Here is a 22853-nt window from a genome sequence, read left to right as displayed (position 1 = left end):
CATAGTAGTACCATTTGATGCTTACAGCTTAGCTTTTGTATCAATAAGAACTTCTCATGTTTAAAAATTACCCTGAAAAGAATCTGGAGATATTATCACTGAATACTCCTTTGTACGAGCAATCTAAAGCTGTCAGGGAAAGCTGAGAGGCATGATGCATCAAACAAAATATAGCAAACTCCCACGTCTTCAGCATCCAACCCCACCCCCACTAATTCTAGTAAGTCCTAGGAGTTTAGAATTACTTCACAGTACCAACACTGGTGACAGACATTTATAATAATGCTCCTAGGCCATTCCATAAAGTCTGGAAATACATCTTCTAAATCAAAGATTAAATGAAGCGTAAGCTCCAACTTTCCAGCTTTATTTCACAGTTCTCTCCTTAATCCATTCAATGCTCGGTTCTACATCAGACTACATCCCCACCCCAATACCCACCCACCCATGCTCTCACAATTTTATACCTCTTAGAATCCTCAATGCACTTCAGATACCCTTATCACGTCCAATCTCTCATGCTAATTTGCACTAAAACTTATAGTGTACCTGTCTCATCCACTGGACTAGACTGTAGAGTCCGTTAAAGAGAGAAACTTTTATTTTTCAACATATCTTCTCACTGTCTAAAAAAGTGCTGTGCAAATCAAAATATTTAGCAAATGAATACTGAATTGAATGCTCCCCTGGCCAAGATCCTTTAAATACAGTTCCCACTCCTATCCAGTCCTTGCCTGCTTCGCCACCCTGACCCCAGCAGCCCGACTGCTGCCCAACATCACTTAGAGTAGCTGCCTGTCTGGCACAGGACTCAATTCAGATGTTACCTTCTGCAAGTGGTTCTAGTTTTCCTAGATGAGGGCACAACACCATGATTTTCTTCTTTCTGCTTTCTATGTACATTTCTTATTTGCATGTTTTCTCCCATTAAACTGCTGGCTCCTTGAGGGCAAAGATTGTTGTTTTTGCCTTTCTGTGTATCCCCAGCACTTAGAACTGTTCTAGGCATTTCTAATAAATGCTTGTTGACCTCTAATTGACTTTCTTCTGGTTTCAAAACATGAGTTGATACTTCCTGCTTGGAACAACTCCTTTATTTACTCTCTTGATCCCATCCTGGGGCAGCTAGGTGGTGCAATGGATAGAGTACCAACGCAGGAGTCAGGAGGATCGGAGTTCAAATCTCACCTCAGACACTTGACACTCACTAGCTCTGTGACCTTGGGCAAGTCACTTAACCCCAATTGCCTCATCCTGGGTCATCTCCAATCATCCTGATGAATATCTAGTCACTAGATTCAGATGGCTCTGGAGGGGCAGAGAAGCTGGTGATGTGCACAGCCCTCCCTCATGCAAAACAAAGTCAAGTGCAAGTCATGTCATCATTTCTCTGATGACATGGTCTTCTTCAGTAACAAAGGACGAACACATACACACACAACTGCCACTTTTAGCACCACAGCAAGTGATCACCAACAGTGAGCCCAGCATGGGGCAGCACCACTGAGTGGTACAAGCTGCAATACTTTGATTCCAGTCCAAGTTGTACTCAACAGCATTGTCACACACACCAGGCTGGGCAGCCACGGGGGTTGAGTAGGCCCAGTCTGAGCAAGAGTTGGAGCAGACATTCTAGGGAAATGATCCAGATGTACAGCTATCTGGTTCACTACCAGTCTTCAATACAAGCAGAAATGGACTCCAGTTTATTTTATTTCCTTATCTTAACTTGCACAAACACGTTAGTCACCTAAATTGGTGCAATAAAATTTCAAATTTAAATTAGCTTTCCAGTCAGCAAATAATCTGCAGTTCGAAGAATTCACAAACTAAGCAACAATAGTTATGAAGGTAAATCTGCTTCCAAAAAAACCAAATCATAATCTATTTGCTTTGGAGGTGCCCCTATGCAAAATCTTAAAAATGGATCACCTTGATTTGCATGGAAGAGCAGAAATTCATGTTAATATCAGTTTTATGTAATTGTGACTGATGTCCCCAACTTTTAAAACATTAAATTCAAGCATGTACCAATGGTTTAACTACATCTAGTAAATATTTTGACAGCCTAAAAAAACCAAAAGATTCTTTAAGAACATGCTTTCATTTGTGTAATTCCTGAATTTTTTTTAAAAACTGGACCTGGTTGTTGAAACCAAGACACCTACCTGGGGCCATATGTCCAGATTAAGATAACATAATGAGTTACATCTGAATTATGTTCAACTTGGTAGAAACAGATTTTCCCAATTCTAATCCTAATTTGAAGGGTGAAAAAGGTCTGGGGTAAGCTATCATTCATCCAAAGGGGCATTGCTACATTGTACTTGAGGCCCTTAAAAAGACCTGCCTGGTATGGTCCTGGTGGCAAAGGAGTATAGAAAGAATTATGATGGCCCCAACGATACCATTTTTAGGGCTGTATCCCAAAGGGATCATACAAATGGAAAAAGGACCCACATGTACAAAAACATTTACAGCAACTTCTTGTGGTGGCAAAGAATTGGAAATTGAGGGGATTGTCATCAATTGGGGAACAGCTGAACAAGTTGTGGTATATGAAAGTAATGGAATACTATTGTGCTATAAAATAATGAGCACGGGAACTTCAGGAAAACCTGGACTTAAATGAACTGATGCTAAGTGAAGGGAGCAGAACCAGGAGAATATGCTACGTACAGTTACAGTCATATTGTATTTTGACTAACTTTGATAGACTTGGCTAGTCTCAGCAATGCAAGGTTCTAAGACAACTCCAAAAGGCTCATGATGGTAAAGGCTATCCACATCCAGAGATGGAATTAGAGTCTGAATGCATAGTATTTGTTCTCTGTTTTGTTTCTTCTTTCTTGTGGCTCATTCCATTCATTCTAATTCTTCTTTACCACATGACTAATGTGAAAATGTTTAATATGAATGTATATATAACTTATATCAGATTGCATGCCATCTTGGGGGAGAGGGGAAAATTTAAAACTCAAAAGCTTGTGGAACTGAATGTTGTAAACTACAAATAAATTTTAAAAATTTATAAAAGAACTATGATGGGCTCTAAAAAACATAAAGCCACCCTTTCTTTTGTATTTGTCTGTGCAATATAAAAAGATCTCTAAATAACAAATGAAAACTATCAGGTTTTTCCTAGGAGATTTTTCCTAAGATTCTTGGAAGTAAGGACAGATAAAACTTCAAAGAATCAGAAACCTGAACTTATTTGCAACTCAAAAACAATCATTTTCATGAATCATCATCACATTTCACCAACAGTATTCAACTTAAATAATATTTATTAAATTTACTATTTACACAATTTTTTCAAAAAATTTCACACTCCCAAACTAGATAAGGAAATTACTTAACAAAAAGAAAGTCAATCTTCAAAATAACTAGTGATTCTTAACAGATGCAAACAGTAAAGGATCTATAGATTCAATATAACCCAGTATGAGTGTTTATGACTTACTCTCAAATGATCTGACTTGGCACATAAGTTTTGGGAACCAACTAAAGCACAAAGAGGTTAAATGATTCATCCGGGGTCAAACGAGCTGTAAGTGTCCCATGCAGTATCTGACCCGCACTCTATCCACTATACCTGGCTGCCTCTATAAATAATACAAATGAAAACTAATAAAAATGCAAAAATGGAAAAAATAGTAATTAAAATGTTTTTTCCCAAAGGAAGAGAATAAAAAAATTCTTCCAAAAAGTAAATTGCATGAGATTTAACTAATATGGATTAGAAGTCATCCCAGAAAAAAATGTACAAAAATAAAATTTTAAATAAAGTTCACAAGTCGTGTGAACATTCTTTAAGAGTTTCATACACAAGGTTCATACATGGTTCCATTTTTAGTACATCACATTTAGAGAAAATAAGTTAACACAATCATCTGAATTGGCTGCCTACACACTGGACAAGGCTTATTTCTCTTTTTCAGCTTCTTAGCACATGTAAAACATGCCATAAGATGTCCTGTCCTTCCATGAACAATGCATCCATTTTTAGGTCGGCTCTGACAGATGACACAGGGCTCTACTGTACTAGGGGGAAGAATGGATTCCACACTTGCTTCTTTGTCTTGCACTTCTTCCCTCTCAAATTCTCCAGCATCTTCCTGACTACTACAGATGATACTTTTAGATGTCGATGGCTGAGAATAATCCTCACTTTCTTGGGAGTCTGACATCTGTACTATTTTTTCATCACTTTCCTCAACACATGAATCTTGAGAGTCATTCATTTTATTTTTCTTACAATCTGGAACATCAAAGCCCTCTTCCTCCCCTTGCGTGGGGCGTTCTAGTCTGCCTTTATCTGACACGTCACCTTTCCCCTCAGAAAGCCAATTCTCTCGCAAAGCCCAGCATCTATGGCAACGTGGTGGAAGTGGAGGGTTCATTTTATCACAGGAAGTACACTTCCAATAGTCCTGCAATGAAAAAAGAAGTAGAACTAGTTTCAATAGTTCTTAAATAACCAGAAATAACAATGCTAGTCATGCCAATTTATTCAGCTTGTTTGTTAAAAATCAGGTTTTGCAATAAAAAGATTTGGTAGCTTATTTTGTAAAACATTTCAAATTCTACCCCATCTTTAACTCTTAGCAACTTCTCCTGAAACCTGAAATTGTGGGTAAGTGGTCTTTTCACCTTTTGGAGATTCTGACGTGAGGCATTCTATTTCTCTTAGTTGTAGACCTTTTTTCAATAGGAATCCATCCTTATCCGTATCTGTCAGGAACCATCTGCTACCATGTCTATTTTGATTGGGTAGTATTCAGAAGAATCTGTTTTAACTATTGCCCCCCCCTCCCCCTTTTTGTAAAATAGAGAGTAATGCAATTTATAGGAAACTAGCCAACTTACATTTGTAGCCAGTTCCCACCTTACAAATGATTTTTGTTATTTTACAAATCAGGTTTTTTTGAAAGTGAAAATGAATGTCTTCATAGAAATATTGCTAGAAACAGAAGTTAGGTTCCCAGGCCAAACTCAGAAAAGTCTACTTTATAATACAGCCTAATTAATAATACTAGATATTGAGAACACTGAACAATGGAGAGGTGGAAAAGGCTGAGAGGATGGCTGGAATTATGAATGAAAATCATCTAATGGATCCCCCTCTAGTTCTCTTGCCCTGTGGAGAAGGTTAACCCTAGATGAAACCTGTCTTTGACATCTTCATTACCATTGTACTTTCTCTCATTTCTCCCTCTATGTATCCTAATGTGATTCCCCCTTAGCATTTCCTTATATTATCCTCAACTCATATGTGCCCGCCAATGTTCTTCATGTCCCCAAATTACCTATAATCCTTTCACTCTAAACAAAATTCTTATTTCAAATATCAAGCTGTGTTAGGAAGAAAACCTAAATTAAAAGAAATTAATTCTGAGCCTCAGCAAACCTCCCAGGAGTGATAGCTCCATTTTTTTCAAAAGGCTTGCAAATTCAAACGAATCCCTGGTAGTCATTTCAGGGACAAAGTGAAATGAAAATATTTAGTAAGCATACGTTTGGAAGAGAAAATATTTTGGAATGGGTACAGAGGTTACTAAACAGTCTGTTATCTTTAAGTTTGTCAACTGCTTAGCTCTAGAGAGCTAAACTAGAGAAAGAAGCCATAGTAATTCAGCAGTCTCTCTTCTTAACACTAAGCCTAACTTTTACTTGTTTCTTATGCCTCGAAGATCTATGATTTCACTCATGTGAGCATATTCTCACTGTATTGACGTACATATGCTGCACCTTAGCACAGGGTTTCCGACTTATCACTTCTGGTGATAAACTTCTCTGATCTTCAGAGATCTTGGGTTGATCTTGAGAGAACAGACTAATAGTGCTTCACTTGGCCTAGACTTCTCACCTTGGTAGGAATTTACTAAATTTGCTAAAAAGTCTGAGTCTCACTGGAATAACTTGAAAATTCAGGATTACCTGAATTATATAACAAGACATTAAGCTAGGATTTTAGTGAAGGTCCCTCACTACCATCTTATGAGAAACAATACAGAAAACAAGTTTCAGTAAAAGGCTTTGTCTGCAGGTTTGGTGTTTGTTGAGATGGGGTCAAAGAGAGAAGCAAGAGAGAAACAAAAAGCAACCTTCCCTCCTGACTCTTTTGTTTCTGCTAATAATACCAAACTCTCAAAGGAGTGGAACCACCTCTGACTCCCCCCATTTCCTTCTACCCCCAAATTCAGTCATTATAGTCTCCTCATACTTCCTCTGAAACACAACATCCAAAAATTCTTCCCATTCTTATTGCCATTCACGATCTTTATTATCTAGAGTAATGAAATGATTTAAACGAGCTTTCCACCAATCCATCCTGCACATTAGAGCCAGTGTTTCCCATGTCATTTCCCTATTCCAAAGCATCCAATGGTTTTCACTACCTACAACATAAAAGTCCAGACTCCTCAGCCCACCATTCCAAGGCCTCCACAACAGACAATATTTAATAAGTGAAGTATTAACAGTGAACACAGCATTGTGCAAGATCCTGAGGAAGGTATGAAGTTTAGAGAAAACATAGCCCTCACAGAGCTATTCTAGAAGAGGCATAAGACATACATACTACTAGAATGCAAAAAAGTACATAAAACACTTGTGTATTAAGGAAAGATTTCATAACCAAGTGCTATGTAAAATTTGAGGGGAGAAAGTCATTGAGGGGAAATTAGAAAAATCTTTATGAATGATGAGCATTCTAAACTGAATTGGAAAGGATAGGCAGAAAGTCAAAAGTGAGGAGGAAGGGAAGGGAAGAGAATAAGCATTTATACAGCACCTACAATACGCCAGGGGCTGTGCTAAGCACTTTACAAATATTATCTCACTTGATCTTCACAACAACTCTGCAAGGTAGGTGCTATTTGTTATCCCTATTTTAGAGTAGGGGAAGACTGAGGCAAGCAAAGATTAGGTGATTTACCCAGGGACACAAACCTAATAAGTGTTTGAGAATGGATTTGAACTCAGTTCCTCCTGACTCTAGTAAACCCTCTATTCACTGAGTCACTTAGCTAGATAGACATGCTAGGTAGAGAAAATGGCTTGAACAAAGGCAATGAGGTACAAGACACATTCAAGAGATACCAAATAATCCAGTTTAGCTGGAGCATTGAGTCCATGAAGGGAAACAGTATGAGGTACAGGTAGAAAAGTAGGGTGATCAGTATTCAGCACTTTTTATGATGGTAAAGCAGAGTGTCCAGCAAATGGACAATGACTAAATTGCAGTACATGAATGTAATAGTATAGTGTTACACAATAAGAAATAGTAACTATGAGAATAACTTAGGAACAACTGCATAAAATGATACAAACAGATAAGTAGAACCATACATACAACTACAACAATGTAAATTAAAAGAAAAAAAAAAACCTGAACCCTGAGTCACTAACAAACCAATAAGGCTCAGTCTGAAGAGAAGCTGGAGATAAGGGCAGAATGATGCAAACAATGTCAAATGCAGTTATAACTGATGGGTGAAAGCAAAATTCTTGACCAGTCAGGCTTAAGGACCAGAGGAGAGGCATCAAACACAGAGTTCACTGATGCACCACAACACTTCCAAGCACTCCCTGGAACCAGAATAAAATGTGCCTGGGAAATGTTACAAAATAAATAAATACAATAAAACAGAGGTAACATAAGTCAATAAGTAGCCCACAGGGATCTTGATGTAGAAATCGGTGGCCCCTATATTTAGTCTGACACCAATGGACTTTAAAGCACATCATCTCACAAAACCAAGCATGCCCAGTGTCTACAATGCTATCTTATAATATTAAAATGGAAGTCATAAAAGAATGTTAGGAAATAGTTTTCACTAAGTTCTTTTAAAATCATAACGGTATATGTTACTGTTTCTGTTAGGATGAGATAAAACTATTGCTAGATCTACTATGTGACTATGTACTTCAAAATTTTTATATACAGTATGTTATATGAAACAGCTTACTCAACTTGACCTCAACTATATCAATATTATGAAGTCATTTTAATTTTCTAGTTTTTGTCTTCCAACATTACAATGAAATTTAAAGTTTTCTTTTCAAGTCACACAGTATTATGGTGTTCTTACAGTTCTCAAATACCTTTGATCTCAATGATTTGGACATTCCCTCTAACAGAAATGCACATCACAACTCATCCAGGCCTTGCACCACATCCTTCCCTAAGTTCACCATGGGGGGACAATCTTCCTTAGAAGTTGTTTGGCACAAGGATACTGAGTGCTGTGTCATCCCCCTGCCATACTCTGTCCTCAAAATGTAGCAACCAGGCCACCTTTTTTAACCTTTTTTCTTATTCTACATACAAAGAGAGTATTTGAAGTCAGGTAAACACAGATATCCCCATGGTGTATACCTGATTTTATAATCTTTTCTCTTCTTTAGCATATGAAAATACACTTTACTACTAATCTATTCTTAGAAGGAAAGAATAACTAGCAATATTAACCAAATAAGAAGCTAAAACAATAGTTTAACAAAATCTTCCTCAACATCAGTTAATTAATGAACAGGAAATCCTAAGTGTGTGGCATAAATGTGAGCATTTAACAAAAAAATATTAATCACATTCCAATAAACAACATATATGTAGCAACAGATGACTGCCTTAAGTCATTAATGTATATTGTAATGTTAAAAATAAAGTAAATTCCACAAATTTTTTTACTTCTTACAAAGTGGATATACTTTTCTAACCCTACTCTAAATTCACATCTCACTGTCATTTGCTTTTGTGTCGCAGGAAATCAGAATTTTATACTTACAGCTAAGGATATTTCAGGATCTTCATCAAACGAGTCAGTGTCACTATCCTCTGCCTGATATAAGGTTACCTGGGATATCTAAAACAAGGCCCAACAACTCCATTAATACCAATCTATTACTTCATTTTATCTAAACAAGTTCCCTAGATTTACTAGAAGTGGAGTTTCGAAAATGAAGAGCTGACCCACAAGCAAACAGAAGCACAGCACTGGAGCTGAGCAGAGCCCAGACAGGCTCCGCAACTTGCCAAGGGCAAGTAACTTCACCTTTCTAAACTTCTATCTACAAAATGAGAATGATACTGCTTGTGTTAGCTACCTCTCAGAATTACAAGGTAAACAGACTTTTCTTTCATGCGTGAAGGGTGATGAAGACAAAGATAAAGAAATTTCTGGAATTTTAAATGAACCAATACATTCAAAAATTGGGATTAACATTTCAATTTGCTGTACAGAATGCACTAAAAACAAGGAAAACACTTCACTTATTTCTTAAGCAGGTATGTTAAAAAAAAAAAAACCCACCTCATCATCTTCATCTGTGAGTTCTTGTCCTTCTTCATTGTGGCTATAATCTTCTGAATCAATAGACTCAACTTCAAACTCAACACTGAATTGGTCTGAAACTGAATCATCTGAATTTTCACTTAATACACCAGTATCAATATCCTAAACAAAAGAAAAGGAATTTTAACTCAAGCAAAAAAAACGATCCAGTTTCCTAACTGCTCTCCCTTACTTGTCCAATCCCGCCCCCACCTTAAAATCCAATCAGCACATCAAACTAATTCTTCCAAAAACACTTTGTCATTTCCTTACACAAAATTGGACAAAACCTAGACTCCTTATCCTGACATTCCAGGCCTTCAAAAACGCTAATATTTAAAGCTCTTCTTCCACTTGATAACCTCAAAATGAACCATCCTCTCCAGGCAGACTGTCCCTACCTCCAAGCCTTTGCTTTAACCTTTCCTCCTATTTGAAATGTTTCCTTCTTCTCCTCCCCAACCACATCCCACTCCTCCACAGTCCTTGAGGGTCAGCTCAAGTTCCATATTCCTGGAAAACCTTCCCAATCACACATCTGAAAATTATTTGTCTGCTTTGAATTACTGAATTACAGATGTACTATCTAATTTTCCCAAAAGATTATGTATTTGAGGACAAAGACTGTCCTCTATACTTTCTTAAGGCCTCCCCCACAGAACTAGCACATGACTTGTGCACACTTGGGTCTTTAATCTGTTGACTTAGAAACATAAACTTTATACAGCTTAATAAACAGGATTACAGGTTGAATTTGGAGAGGTAAAAGAATGGTCCAATTCACATAATTCTAGCACTTACCAGAGGGCTTGCCCAGAAAATACAAATAACTGGCTATGTAAAATAGTCTAAATTTGAGACTATTTATAAAATATCCTGCTAAAGGTTCTCAATTTTGAGACAACTGCCTTTCCCAGCTATCTCTGAACATTTCAGTAATCAGGAGAAACTAATGTTCATCAGTATTATGTGCCTTATACAAGGTACAGCTTAAAGATGAGTTTTTGGACTCTGAGCCAAAGAGCTATTAAATTTGTTAACCAAGGCAGGTGTGACAAAGACCCTTACTGTGGAATGAGATCTAGTCACATAGCTGAGTGTAAAGAATTGGAAGTCAGAAAAACTGAGTTTGAATCTTAGGTCAGTCATTAACAACCGAGTGACTGTAGGCCAATCACTTAACTGCTTAGGTTTCAGTCTCCTCATCTGGATTATGAGGTCTACTAAAATATTTCTAAGGTCCCTTCTTGCTTCTCAATTCTATCAACTATGAAAAATGCAAGTAACATCTTCTTGAAGAAATCAATGGAAACTATATGACACTCATTAACCACCACAGCTTCCACGGATTTTGAATCTTTGCACAGAAAATGCAAGGATCACACTTAAAGAAAATACTTTAATGAGATGATCAGCCAGTCCCTAGCGGATGCTGCCATATCCCAGAGAAGGCAGAGGTGGAATGGGTAATTGTTTTCAGTATACCACTTCTTTAATCAATCATCCAGATGTGGCCGGAGACACGCTAGAAGCTTGATTATAATTACATGGCCATATGCTATTAGAAGTCCACATTCTTCATTTGTAACACAGTCTGATTATGGCACCAGCAGCTATACAATTCAATAATATAGCACTGGCACTTATGAAAATAGTACCAAGTTTGTACAGCTCCAGTCCTAAGTGCAGCAGGTGAGGACAGCCAGTTCAGTAGCCAGCATGACTGATGTCACATTTCCCTAGCTTGGGGGAGAATTCCAACCAATGAATTTACCAACCCTCCCTCAAAGAAAGCCTTTCCTTCTTTTCTCTTCTCCCCTCCCCTGCCCTTTTGAATCACTATGATTTGTCTGTTATACAGATGAGTTAGAATTCACTTCTAATTTTTCCCTGACAAAAATGATTCCAGCCAGGTTACAAATTTTGAGTGTGTAGCCATATAAAGAGAGTTTGAGGAAATAATCTTTTTAAACTTCTTGCATATTGAGAGAATTTTAGCCCTTAGTTAAGAGAATAAAATATTTTAGGCAATTTAATCCTAGCCCCTTTTCTACACTACAAATTTTGGAAGTAGAAATGAAGGTTTAAATGCAGAACAAGCAAAGAATGCTGCTATGCTCTAATCTGATTATTTTACTGGAGGGCAAAGGTGAAGATGGGCAGCAAAACATTTGCTATTATTTCCTAAGTTCTTTAAGAAAAGGCAGGAATTAAGAAATTTTAAAGAAGTGCCTCTCAGGAGACTGGCCTGCATATTGGACTTACAGCTGATCGCATGTGAAAGGAAAAAAGGAGTAGCCAAACTCAAGGTAGGATGAGTTTGCTGATTCTCCCCAGCTAACATCCACCTTAATAGATCAGCCTAATTAGATACCTACCTTACCAAGGAATGGAAGAAAAACATTTAAATAATACATAAATGTGTTAAGCTAGAAACTGGATTACTGTACTTCAATTATTGCCAGAATCGTAAGGTGATTCTTAGATGTCAATTTAAAACCATATATTATTTTCTACGCTATCTGAAATGCTGTATCTCAGCTACAAGGTGGGTGCTACATATGTCAATCATACTAAAAGGAATCAACAGTTTCCAAATGTCTCATATATACAAAAATATTGACAACAGTGCTTTTAGTTAGTAACAAAGAACCAGAAGGAAAGAACATCCTTATATCTTTTTATTCAGAGATTTTAAAAAGATAACAATGGTTCACTGAAGAACTCTGTGTATACCTTTTTAATCTCTGCAGTTTTATAACTGAGCTGAGTATTATTTCTCAAATATTCTTTTGCAACTCAGCTTTTAGAATTTATAAAGCATTTTAAAAGGGAAAGATTCAAAACGACATGCATTCAATTCACTATCTATTTGCAAGCTGGTAGGCATTTCCTATTCCTAATGAAGTATGCTGCCTATGTGACTTTCTTTGGCATAAGACATAAAGGGCAGACTCTCAATCTGGCAAGAAAAAAATTATGCTTTATGTCTAACGCCCAACAAATTGACATCAGTGGGAGAAACTGAAAACATCCACTTTGACATTCTAACTATTAAGTATGAATAGAATACATAAAAGAGGTCACAACTACATGGATGAGCAGCTTATCAATAAAAAAGCTGGCTGTGTTTGGTTTCATTGTATACTCAAATTATTTCAAAAGATTCTCAAAATCAACATAAGCAAATATACCACCATGAAGATAACTAGCTCATGTCGCAATATCTACTACAGAGAGTAGTAGAGAAATTCTACTTAAGAACTTGACAACGTTCTTCAAGATAAATCAATATATACTTTGAAATTCAACAACTTCAATACACAAGTGAACACGGGTAGGAAGTGAAAACTACACTGGCAAATATGGCTTATGATCAAAAAACTTAAAAGCCAAAGTGAAAGTAGACTCCTAAAAATTCTCATACAAATCTTAAGTACAGTCGTTTAGAAGAGCCGGAAAGGCACTAAACAGGGCAAGAAACATTAAAAATTTAAATTTGCCATTTTTCAACAGACAGGAAACAAATCACATCAAATCAGCTGTCTGTGGAATCAGCTGACCAGATAGAGCAGAGGCTGAAGTAAGCATCCAAAAAGGATAAAGGTATAGACACTGCATACAATTACAGTAGCTCCTACAAATCCAGAACATATAAAGTAGACTTAAGAAATTGGATATCACCATTTCTAGCCCAATCTCTCATCTCAATTCTGGTCTGTCCTTAATTATATTTTATTAGCATTTAGGTAAAAGGGATAAAATTGCCCTTATTTCATTTTAATCCTATTCCAACCTTAACACACAACAATCGCACTCAACAAACAGGCTCTCTTTAAGTTCTATTAGTTTTCTAAAAATTCCAGTTCCCTCTTCCTCCCCTTTGAGATCAGTATTAAGAGTGCTTACCCTTTCTCCTCTCTTCCTATTCTTTGTTGTTTGTTCTCCATTTTCTTCACCTTTGATGCTTATACTCAATTTCTCTTCTTCCCTCCTCCCTTCTCCCTCACCCCTAAAACGATCTCCCTAGAGTGATTACATTGAGTTAAACTGTAAAACTCACTTTGGTTTTCATACCTTGACGATGATCTGCCTTCTTGTTGCAAAGCTGCCTTAAGACTGGCTCTCTCCTCCACAAATCCTTGAAATCCCCGTAGACTCAAAATGACCACCTTTTTTGTCTTCAAAAAGATTCTATTAGAAACTTAGCACAAATGGAAAACTAAACTGGATTTGGGATGAAATTTTATAGCTTTAATTTTTTAGAACTAAACTATTTCAGATTCTGCCCTTTTTCTTGTTTTGCTAGAAATGTTATATAATTCAAACTGATGTTTTCTGGTATGAGATGCTTTTCTCAGTGACTTGCAAAATCATCTCTTTATCAGGGCAGTCGTGAAGTCTAACAATGATGTATCTAGGCAAGATTACCTTAGGATTAACTGTTCCATTAACTTATAATCTGTCCCTCATTTTCAATATATTCTCAGATTTCCCTATATAGTTTCCCAGAATGTCATCTTGTTTTCTTCAGCTTCCAGAAACTGAGAATTCTGATATTCTTTTGCCTTGTTCTGGCTTCCAGATACAATTTATCCAACTGTTCTAAATCTTTGTACAGTTGTGAAATTTTTTGAGCATGTTTCCCTTTCTTGGTTTCTTCAATTTTGTCCTCCAGGGAAATAATTCTATTTTAAACATGTTACCTTTTTCTTCAGATACTTCTAAGCTGTTGTTTCAGAAATCTCAGGAAAGTTCTCATTCAGTTTCTTTTCATTTTATTTCAGCTCCTCCATGGCATTTTTCTTAAATTCATTTCTTCCTTAAATTCCTTTACTACATCCACTGTTCCAATATCCACTGTGTCCTAAAAAGATTAATGCTTCTGTTTTGTATTTTATACATTCTATTTGTCTGATGTTTATGTCTCTACTCTTATATTCATTTTGATTGTATCAGAACCTTTTCTCATGTTTATTAAGCCTTGAATTTTTTCCCCCAAAATTTTTCTCTTGAAAAATGATAGTGTTTTTCACTCTTTCAGGCATTTATTGACACAATTTTTGGCTCATTTGGGATACTGAGAAGGTTCTCCATGGATCTTTTACTCCTCCATCTTCACAGAAGTTCATTAATCACATTTCTTAAAATTTCAACTCCTGTACAACAGTCATCACAACAAAAAAGTGGGGAAAAAAAGCCCATAAAGTATTTCAACCAGCAAATACTACCTCATTGGCAGGTATATACTACCTCAAATGGCAGCCAAGGGCAATACAAGTTGAATACAAACTCAACTGTAAAACTACAGAAAAATGTTGGAAAACTACAAGCAGTATTATCTCAAAACAATGAAAAGTTGTTAAGAAAACAATCCAACAAAGATGTTGTGAGATCCAGATTAAGCCAGTTCATCCTGAATGAATTTGCAGATAAAACCAGATGGAATCAAACACAAGTAAAATAGCAGAATTGTGAGGATTTTTTATGGTAGTATATCATTCCCATGAAAAAGATAGAAATCATCATATTCAATTCAGGCTTTGTGAAGAAGTGACAACTGTACTTAAACCACAAGTTGGGAGCCATTAGAAATGGCCAATTAGACACAGAAAAAATCCATGCTACAGGAAACAATTCCTGAAGCACTCAAGGATCAATTAGCAGATAATCAAAAGAGGTGAAGATTCCTAAAGACTGAAAAAGTTACGGATTTTGCTCTTACCCTGCTCCCAAAAAAAAAAAAGCAAAAATGGGTAGGGGAGAAAGGAAAGGAGGGAATTGAGAAAACAGCAGCAACTAGCACCCCATTTATTCAAATGGTCACAACAGTCCATGCTCACATCAACAGTAACCTCAACAAAAACCATTTAAGCGTTATTTTCTTAGACAATTTTCTACAAAAGACCACAACTTTACAGTCAACTCTATTGACTCAAAGATACAGAGAACACAATACACCACTATTTATTTTTCACTGATTTTCTTCTTTGAAGAATGGGTCTCCTCAACCAGTCCAAGACGGAGAACATACAGCAGCCACTAAACAAGCCTGATCCAAAACCGACTGTTATGGAAGCTTCACTCTGCTCCGTCTACGACCTGCGCCACTTTGCTCCTCCTTAGGCAGCCTGGTGGTCTTCCACTCCCAAAGGTTGACCACATTGGTGCTGCACTTAGCACACACCATTAGCTTCAGCCACACTGCAGCTCAGCACTCCCGAAATCAAGGGGATCCATCAACCTACCCCAGTAGCAAGGATTATAGATGTGCATCATCATGCCTGGCTATTATTCAGTGATTTAAAAGAATATGACTCAAAAAACAAAACAAAACAATGGAGACTTGAAGTCTCCTCAGATGTGCATCTGGGAGGCACATATCAAAATCACGTAAGACTCACAGCAAACAAGACATCATGAAAAATATACTTTACATAAAGTCTGAATGAAGGATTCCTTATCAATTACAAGCCTATCCAAATGCTTCTAATCAGATGACTGTACTTTTTGCATCATCCCCTGTAACACTACACAAAACTTCAAATAAACTCACAGCAATGTGAGGCTGGTCTAAAAATCCACAATTGGAAAAAAATAGTGGATTAAAATATTGCCTAGATAACGCCCGATGGCCAATCAAATAAGTTTGCCAATGTTTGTAGGATAGGCGTACCAGATGGAGAATGAGCTTGGGCATGAATTGGGTAGGGATGAGACTGGGATGGGTTACATTTGGAAATCAACAGCATGTATTCATTAGTTCTAAATTACCTGATGATGCAAAAGCCTGTTTTAACACCAATCAATCACAGATACCAAATGGTTCTGAATCATAAAACAATGATCATGCATAAGAAGGGAAGTTATCAATGGGAAAATTCATTGTATTCAATAGTTCATAAAAACGAGATGTCTGTAAGATGCTTTGCAAAACTTAAAACACCATGTAAATGCTAGCTGCTATTATCATCATAATCACAAATTATCTAAAGAGCTGTTACCCAACAGTTAAGCAGTCAATACCAAGTTTTCAAAAGAATTACAAACTGTGAACAAGCATACAAAAACATGTTCCAAATCACTATTAATAACAGAAATGCAAAGAAAACAATTCTGCAGTTTCATCTCATACTCAGCAAATCATCATAACAAAAGATGAAAAGAGTCAATGCTGGAGGATCTATGAGGAAGACAGCACTGCTGATGGACCTGCAAACTGGTCCAACCATTCTGGAAAACAATGTGGAATAAAATGTAGGAGAAAAATTCTCCTAAATTGTTCATAATCTCTGATTCAGAGATCCCAATGCTTAAGAGTATAGTCCTGGGGGGTGGAGAGGGAGACAAACAGCTCTCACATACACAAAAACAATCATAGCAACACTTTTTGTGGTTTCAAAAACTGGACCCATTTAGCTGAGGAAACAGTTGAACAAACTGTGGTGCATGAACATATAATATATTATTGTAGCATAAAAAACAATAAATATGAGAAATTTAGAGAAAAAACACTAGATAATGAAGAAATGCAGAGTATGAAATAAGTAGAAACAGGAGAATAATAAATTGCTGTGGTCCAGTTGTGTCCTATTCTTCTTCCTGACTCCATTTGGGGTTTTCTTGGCAAAGATACTGAAGTGGTTTGCCATTTTCTTCTCTAGCTCATTATACAGTTCAGGAAGAAACTGAGGCAAGTAGGGTTAAAATGACTTGCCCAGGGTCACACAGCTAGTAAGTGTCTGGGGTCAGATTTGAACTCAGGAAGACGAATCTTCCTAACTCCAGGCCTGGCACCCTACCCACTGTGCCACCTAGCTGCCCAAAAAGCAATATATATAAAAATGATAAACAAGGTAAATTGAAACTACACTAAAATAAAGCCAAACACAAAAAATTTAATGATCAGTATGGGCTCCTCCCCTTCCCAAGGAGAAAATAAATATATTTCTCTTCTTTCTCTGAGAAGATAAGGAACTGTGGGTTTGGAATGATGTAGACTACTGTCAAAAAGTTGCTGACAGTAGTTTTCTTTACCCATTTTTCTTTGTTACAAGGCAGGGCTCATTGTATATATGTTGGGAGGGAAGAGGAGCTATAAACTGAAATGGTGGCAATGTAAAAACATAAAAAATCCATAAAAGTCATTATTCAAAACAATTCAGCTGTACTTCAAGTCAAGGTTTATTTGGTTTATCCCTTTACTAGTGAAAATGGATTCTTCCCTCAGTTGCCATCCCCCTTCTCCAAACAGCCCCCATGTCTCTTTCCCCCAATAATGTTTTCACAATACCTAGATTAAATCCCTATTTGCCCTAAAAATCAGCCCCCCCCTTCTCTCAGTTCTGACCCAGGAAGGCTGCCCTACTCCTCCTGTCTTTATTCTCTCCAACCCCTAAATCTAGGAGTAAAAAGGACCTTTGACAGGCTCAGCATACACCAATAATCTACAACCCTTTCCTTTTTCTCACAAGGCCTGCCTCTTGAAGTGAGGGTAGAATTTTGGGATCCAAGTCGGAATGGGTAAATTTTGAGCCCAGCTTCTAATAGTTCAATGAAGGTAGCCTGAGTTTGAACGGAGCAATGAGGGTTCCAAATTCCAACAGATTGATCAAGGCTCTGAGTTCCAATAGACCAGCTGAAGAACAGAAAAATAAGTCATAAAAACTTCCTACTATCAGTGAAAGGAAAAGTATCCAAGGAGAGGTAGCATGGAACTTCTTAACCTTTTTGTATCATGCCCTCCAAACCCTGGCAGTCTAGTGAAACCATGGACCCCTTCTCAAAAGAAAGTTTTTAAGTAATTAAGGAAAATGCTAAATTTCATTTGGAAATTAGTGAAAATAAATATGTAATTCTTCCCCCATCTAAGCTCATGGACAACCTGAAATTTATCCATGAATACCAGCTTAAGAATCAGTAGTAGACAGAGTTGGTCTCAGAACTCAGTGTCCCAAGCAATTCCATATGGTTTTAAGTTATAGAACAGTTGCTAATCTGTATTAATAGAGGAAGCCTCCTCACCTGGGACTTTACATCAATAAGATCACAGGGTAAGACTACAAAAAAGAAAAAAAAGACCCAAGTGTCCTGGCACAAGGAGATGATAATTACACTATACTATGACAGACATGTCAGACTATATTGGAACTACTATATCTAGCTCTGGGTATGACATTTTTTGAAGAAATGGTGAAAAGTTAATATTCAACCAGGAGTAGAACTGTAACAGGAGGAGTACTCTAAATCACTGTATTTTTCATTAAAGGAAATAGGAATGTTTAGCCTAGAAAAGATAACATTTTATAGGGGATATGATAATCTTCAAACACATGAAGCATTGTTATGTGAATGCAAGATCATAATTGTTTTGCTTGACCCCCTAAGACAAATTGATAAAAAATTACAGAGAGGTCATTTCAGTACAAACTAAGGGAAAAAAAATCTCCTAAAATTGAGAATATTTAAAAGTGAAATGGGCCAACGTAAAAACTAATGGATTTTCTGTCAGAGGAAATCTTCACTTAGGCTAAATGATCAATGATTAGGCATACTGGAAACAGGATTCATGATTTGGAAAGGAGTTAGATTAGAGGATCTCTAAATTATTTTTTAACTCTCAGCCTATGGTCCTCTGATAAAGAGTATAAAAGACTGTGTCAAGGATATTTATTATAGTTACATAGTGAGATAGCCAGGAAAACAGTTAAAATAATACAGCTAATTTCAAAGATAAAAGACACTGGCCTTCAGCTAGATGGATAAATTGGATAAAGTGGAAACCAAAGCCATGATTTATATCTCCCACCATGCTCAACACACAGTAGGTACTTAATGAAATGTGATAGATTTCAATAAAAACCAAGACTGATACTGTCCTACCATACATAATGTCACATCCGTATTTCCTTCCTTCCAGTTAAATCTGCCCTTTTTTACTTCCAAACCTACCACGTCACCTATGTGGTAGGTGTTGAAAATAATGGACAATGACATACTTGCTGGTGGCTGAAACGTATAGGCATTGCCTTAAATTATGATTAAGCTTTCCAAGAAAATACGCAAATTCTAGTAACTGAAAAAACTAGGAAATATACCAGTTATGGTGCTCAGACTCATATGAAGAGCTACAAATATCTAGGTTAATGAAATTTGGGGGGTTCTGCCCTGGCTTTTTTAACTTTTACAATCACTAAAGTAGAATTGCTACAAGTTTCTAAAACCATATAAGCTTGATTCTCTTAAGTATCTTTCATCACATTTAATATTAATTTTATCATCAAATCTCTAACTCTCCATCCCCAAGACTGCATCTAAGTGGATGTTATTACACAGTCGCTCCCCTTAAAGGGAAAATCTTATCACAAATTCAGAAGCCCATACTCCTGTCCTTTGAAAAAGAGCTTCTTTCAAACCCCCTTTACCTACATTTCTGCTGACAAGATAGCTAATCTATTTTAACAAGTAATGATTACCGGACTTGAAGGGATTTCTGTTGAGTCACTGCAACCACTTCGTTCACAGCATATCTCACTTATGACACACAGGGCACAGCTTTCATCAAATGTAAGGGAAATACTATCTGACTTATGTCGTTTTCTGTGTCTTTCACCAGGCAACTCTTCCGAATTTTCTTCTTTTGGTGAAAAAAAGAAAAAACTGTTAATTTATACAATTATAATAATTCTAGAAAGTGTTCTGTGTACCTTTACATTGACAATTTTTTCACCAAAAAGTTAAAATTATAGGCATATGGACTAAAAGGTAACAGTAACATACAAACACGTCTGAAAAGAAACATCTACCAAAACACCTCCAAATGAGTCTTATAAAAGGTCATCACACATATCATTTTTGCAGACTTGTATCTCCACAAGTAATGATTTATAAAATTCACTAAAGAGATTTTCTTCTTTCAACTCCTCTGTATGTTGATAAATATTGTATTCTAGAATATGAACTTTTATCACTGGCATCTCAAAAAATAAAAAAAAATTATTGCTAAGGTGGCTTTAATCATTTCAACTTCTTCAGAATCCTATTTCTTCAGCAGGATATATCAATATAAGTGAGAGCTACTTTTAAACAAAAGATTACCTCCATGATTTAAAACAGGCCAAGATAGTTGCCAATGACTGCAATTACTTGTGCGCACAAGACAAACCATTGAGATGTAAAAATGTTAAAGTTACTAACATTTATTTATACCTTAAAAAAGCAAAATTAAGCTTTATTAACATTTAATAAACAACTTAGTACCAATATCCTCACTCAGATGGGTCACATATCACGATATGTGTGGTGTTCTAAGGGAACAGTGAGAGATATACCACACAGAAGGGTTGAGATTAGTGCCCTCATTCACTGATTTGCTTTCCCCATTATTACAACAAATTGCAGTTTGTTTTCCTGGCTGAGTGGATTTACAGTATTATCTAGGTTTATCTACACTAACCTTTGCAAAATAGACAAGTGATTTAAAAAGATTTCTGCAAAGAAACTATGGATTGAGGATAACATTAATAATGCGCGAGCACAAATGAACATGAATATGGCAGGGATGTCATTTCTCTTACTCCTTCATCAGCCAAATTACAAAATAAAAATGACAGTACAATGAACTGTAATTAAATAAGACAGAAAATCAATCAAAATCCTTTGAAATTATTCGTAATCTTTAAAAGATGGATCTCAATCCATTATCATTCATGTTTTACCTTGAATTATCAAGATTTTCAAAGATAATAAAGCACATATTCAACTGCTCTCACTCTAAGTATTGCAATTTTATGTACCATTAATAAAAAAAGTTTAACTATTGTCCTTTACCTGTCATACTTTAACTTCTATTTTTGTGTTTTTATAACGTATGTAACATATCAGTGCAATAGTTTCATGTAGCAATTTATATGACAGTGTACTACGCTGAGGGTATATACTCAAATGTTTTTACAGAAGTACAATAACAGAAGTACAAAATCAATAAAGCATAAGTGTTGTATAAGCATATTTGTGATTCAACACATTTCTAATTTTCTCCTTTTACATTTTCTATTCAAAGATATCTTCATTTTTCATTTTCTCAAATGAAAAGTTACCTGTCACTGGGAAAAACTATACTTAAGATGTACTGCAGTAAAAATAAAACATTTTAATGAGAAAAAAATGAGAAAGAATTTAAAGAAAATAATTAGCCAGCCTTAAATAAATGAGCCCATATCATATATCAACAGAGAATGAAAAGAAAGAACAGAGATCCATCCACTTAACAAAGGAAAAAAAATCCTTCAAGCAACCACCATCAATACAAAAGTTAATTTCAAGGGAGAAATGAAACAAAATTTTGAATCTAAGTTAAATATCACCATGTACCTGCTTCACTATGTGTTCTCCTTCTGGATGAGGTAGTTGGTCTAGTATTCAGATTTGGTGATGGTTTCTCTTCCTGCCATTCCTGAATAGACTCCTAAGTATTCAACACAGATGCAAAATAAATACTAAGCTTAAGAATACCAGTCAGCTAGAAGTCAAACAATTTCCGGAGCAAATGAATTACTGTAGTAGAAAATGAAAGGTTAAAGCTGACCTTTTGATCACTTCCGATTTCAAGCTGACAGCTGGCTTCATTTGTTGATGTATCTGGACTAGCAAATTCTTAGGAAAAAATATATAAATTAGGTGTTTAGAAAAGACATTGAATTGGGAAATGCAAAACATGAACCTCTTACAAAGTTGAAATTCTTGTCAAATATGCTCCTAAGAGCTGGCACAAATATATTTCTTTAAAATAGCATTTTTTCCCCGGAAAATTTAGAAATGAAAAATTCGATTAAGATTTTGAGTTAAATTTCAGAGGTTGTATGACCATGGAAAAGTTATTTAACCTCTCTAAACTTGTTTCTTCTACTAAATGGGGATAATAGGATGTAAAGTACCTACCTCACAATGTTGAAAGATTAAATGAGATAATATGAGACACATTTTAAGGGTCAGTCATTATTATTATTAACACACACATGAAGTGAAACAGCCCACTATGTTCGCATAAATTTACATGTTTTTCTTTGAGAAAACAAGAATATTTAAGAACTCAGAAAATAATATCTGAAGACAACAATCTCTATAGCTCCCTACAAAGGCTTTAAAAATTATTAGAGAAATAAAAACAAGAGAAAAATCATTCCAAATACTAAGGTTTTTAATGCATTAACATATTAAATGTATTTTGGTTTGACAGATGAAAAGTTCTAAAATTTATATTACACAGTGTAATAATTATTTTTGAATTCCTGTATTAGGAGACAGTACCACAAATCTCTATTCTGAGTAACTTTCTTTCAGATAATTGAAACGTGAGGACAGATGGATGGCTACTTTATCTACATACAGGCAATACTGGACCTCTCAGCCATGACAGTAATCAGAGGATATGGGGAGAAAGCTCAGGCTGCAAAGAAGAAAAGTTTGGGAAGATGGAAAGCAGTAGAAGCTCTGGTAAAAGGAGATAGGGGCTGC

The 22853-nt window shown here is 36.1% G+C and overlaps 1 protein-coding gene across 6 annotated transcripts in view; it reads right to left on the bottom strand.

The window, feature by feature from the left end:
* Positions 1 to 3269: 3269 nt before the first annotated feature.
* LOC140516597 (E3 ubiquitin-protein ligase Mdm2-like) overlaps positions 3270 to 22853 on the bottom strand; it is a 29307-nt gene continuing 9723 nt past the window's right edge. For 5 of the 6 annotated variants that reach the window (XM_072627569.1, XM_072627570.1, XM_072627572.1 and 2 more), the window contains 6 exons: positions 21925 to 21992; positions 21711 to 21804; positions 19814 to 19974; positions 9318 to 9461; positions 8793 to 8870; positions 3270 to 4433 (listed from right to left, as the gene is read on the bottom strand). In XM_072627569.1, the coding sequence (XP_072483670.1) occupies positions 3867 to 4433; positions 8793 to 8870; positions 9318 to 9461; positions 19814 to 19974; positions 21711 to 21804; positions 21925 to 21992 (1112 nt within the window). In that variant the 3' untranslated portion in view covers positions 3270 to 3866. The remainder of the gene's footprint in view (positions 4434 to 8792; positions 8871 to 9317; positions 9462 to 19813; positions 19975 to 21710; positions 21805 to 21924; positions 21993 to 22853) is intronic. The other variant, XM_072627573.1, reaches the window with a different exon arrangement.

This window comes from Notamacropus eugenii, chromosome Y (genome assembly GCF_028372415.1).
Source record: "Notamacropus eugenii isolate mMacEug1 chromosome Y, mMacEug1.pri_v2, whole genome shotgun sequence".
Lineage (NCBI taxonomy): Eukaryota > Metazoa > Chordata > Mammalia > Diprotodontia > Macropodidae > Notamacropus > Notamacropus eugenii.
Note: the sequence above shows the minus strand (reverse complement) of the source record. Positions and strands in the feature narration are given on the sequence as shown.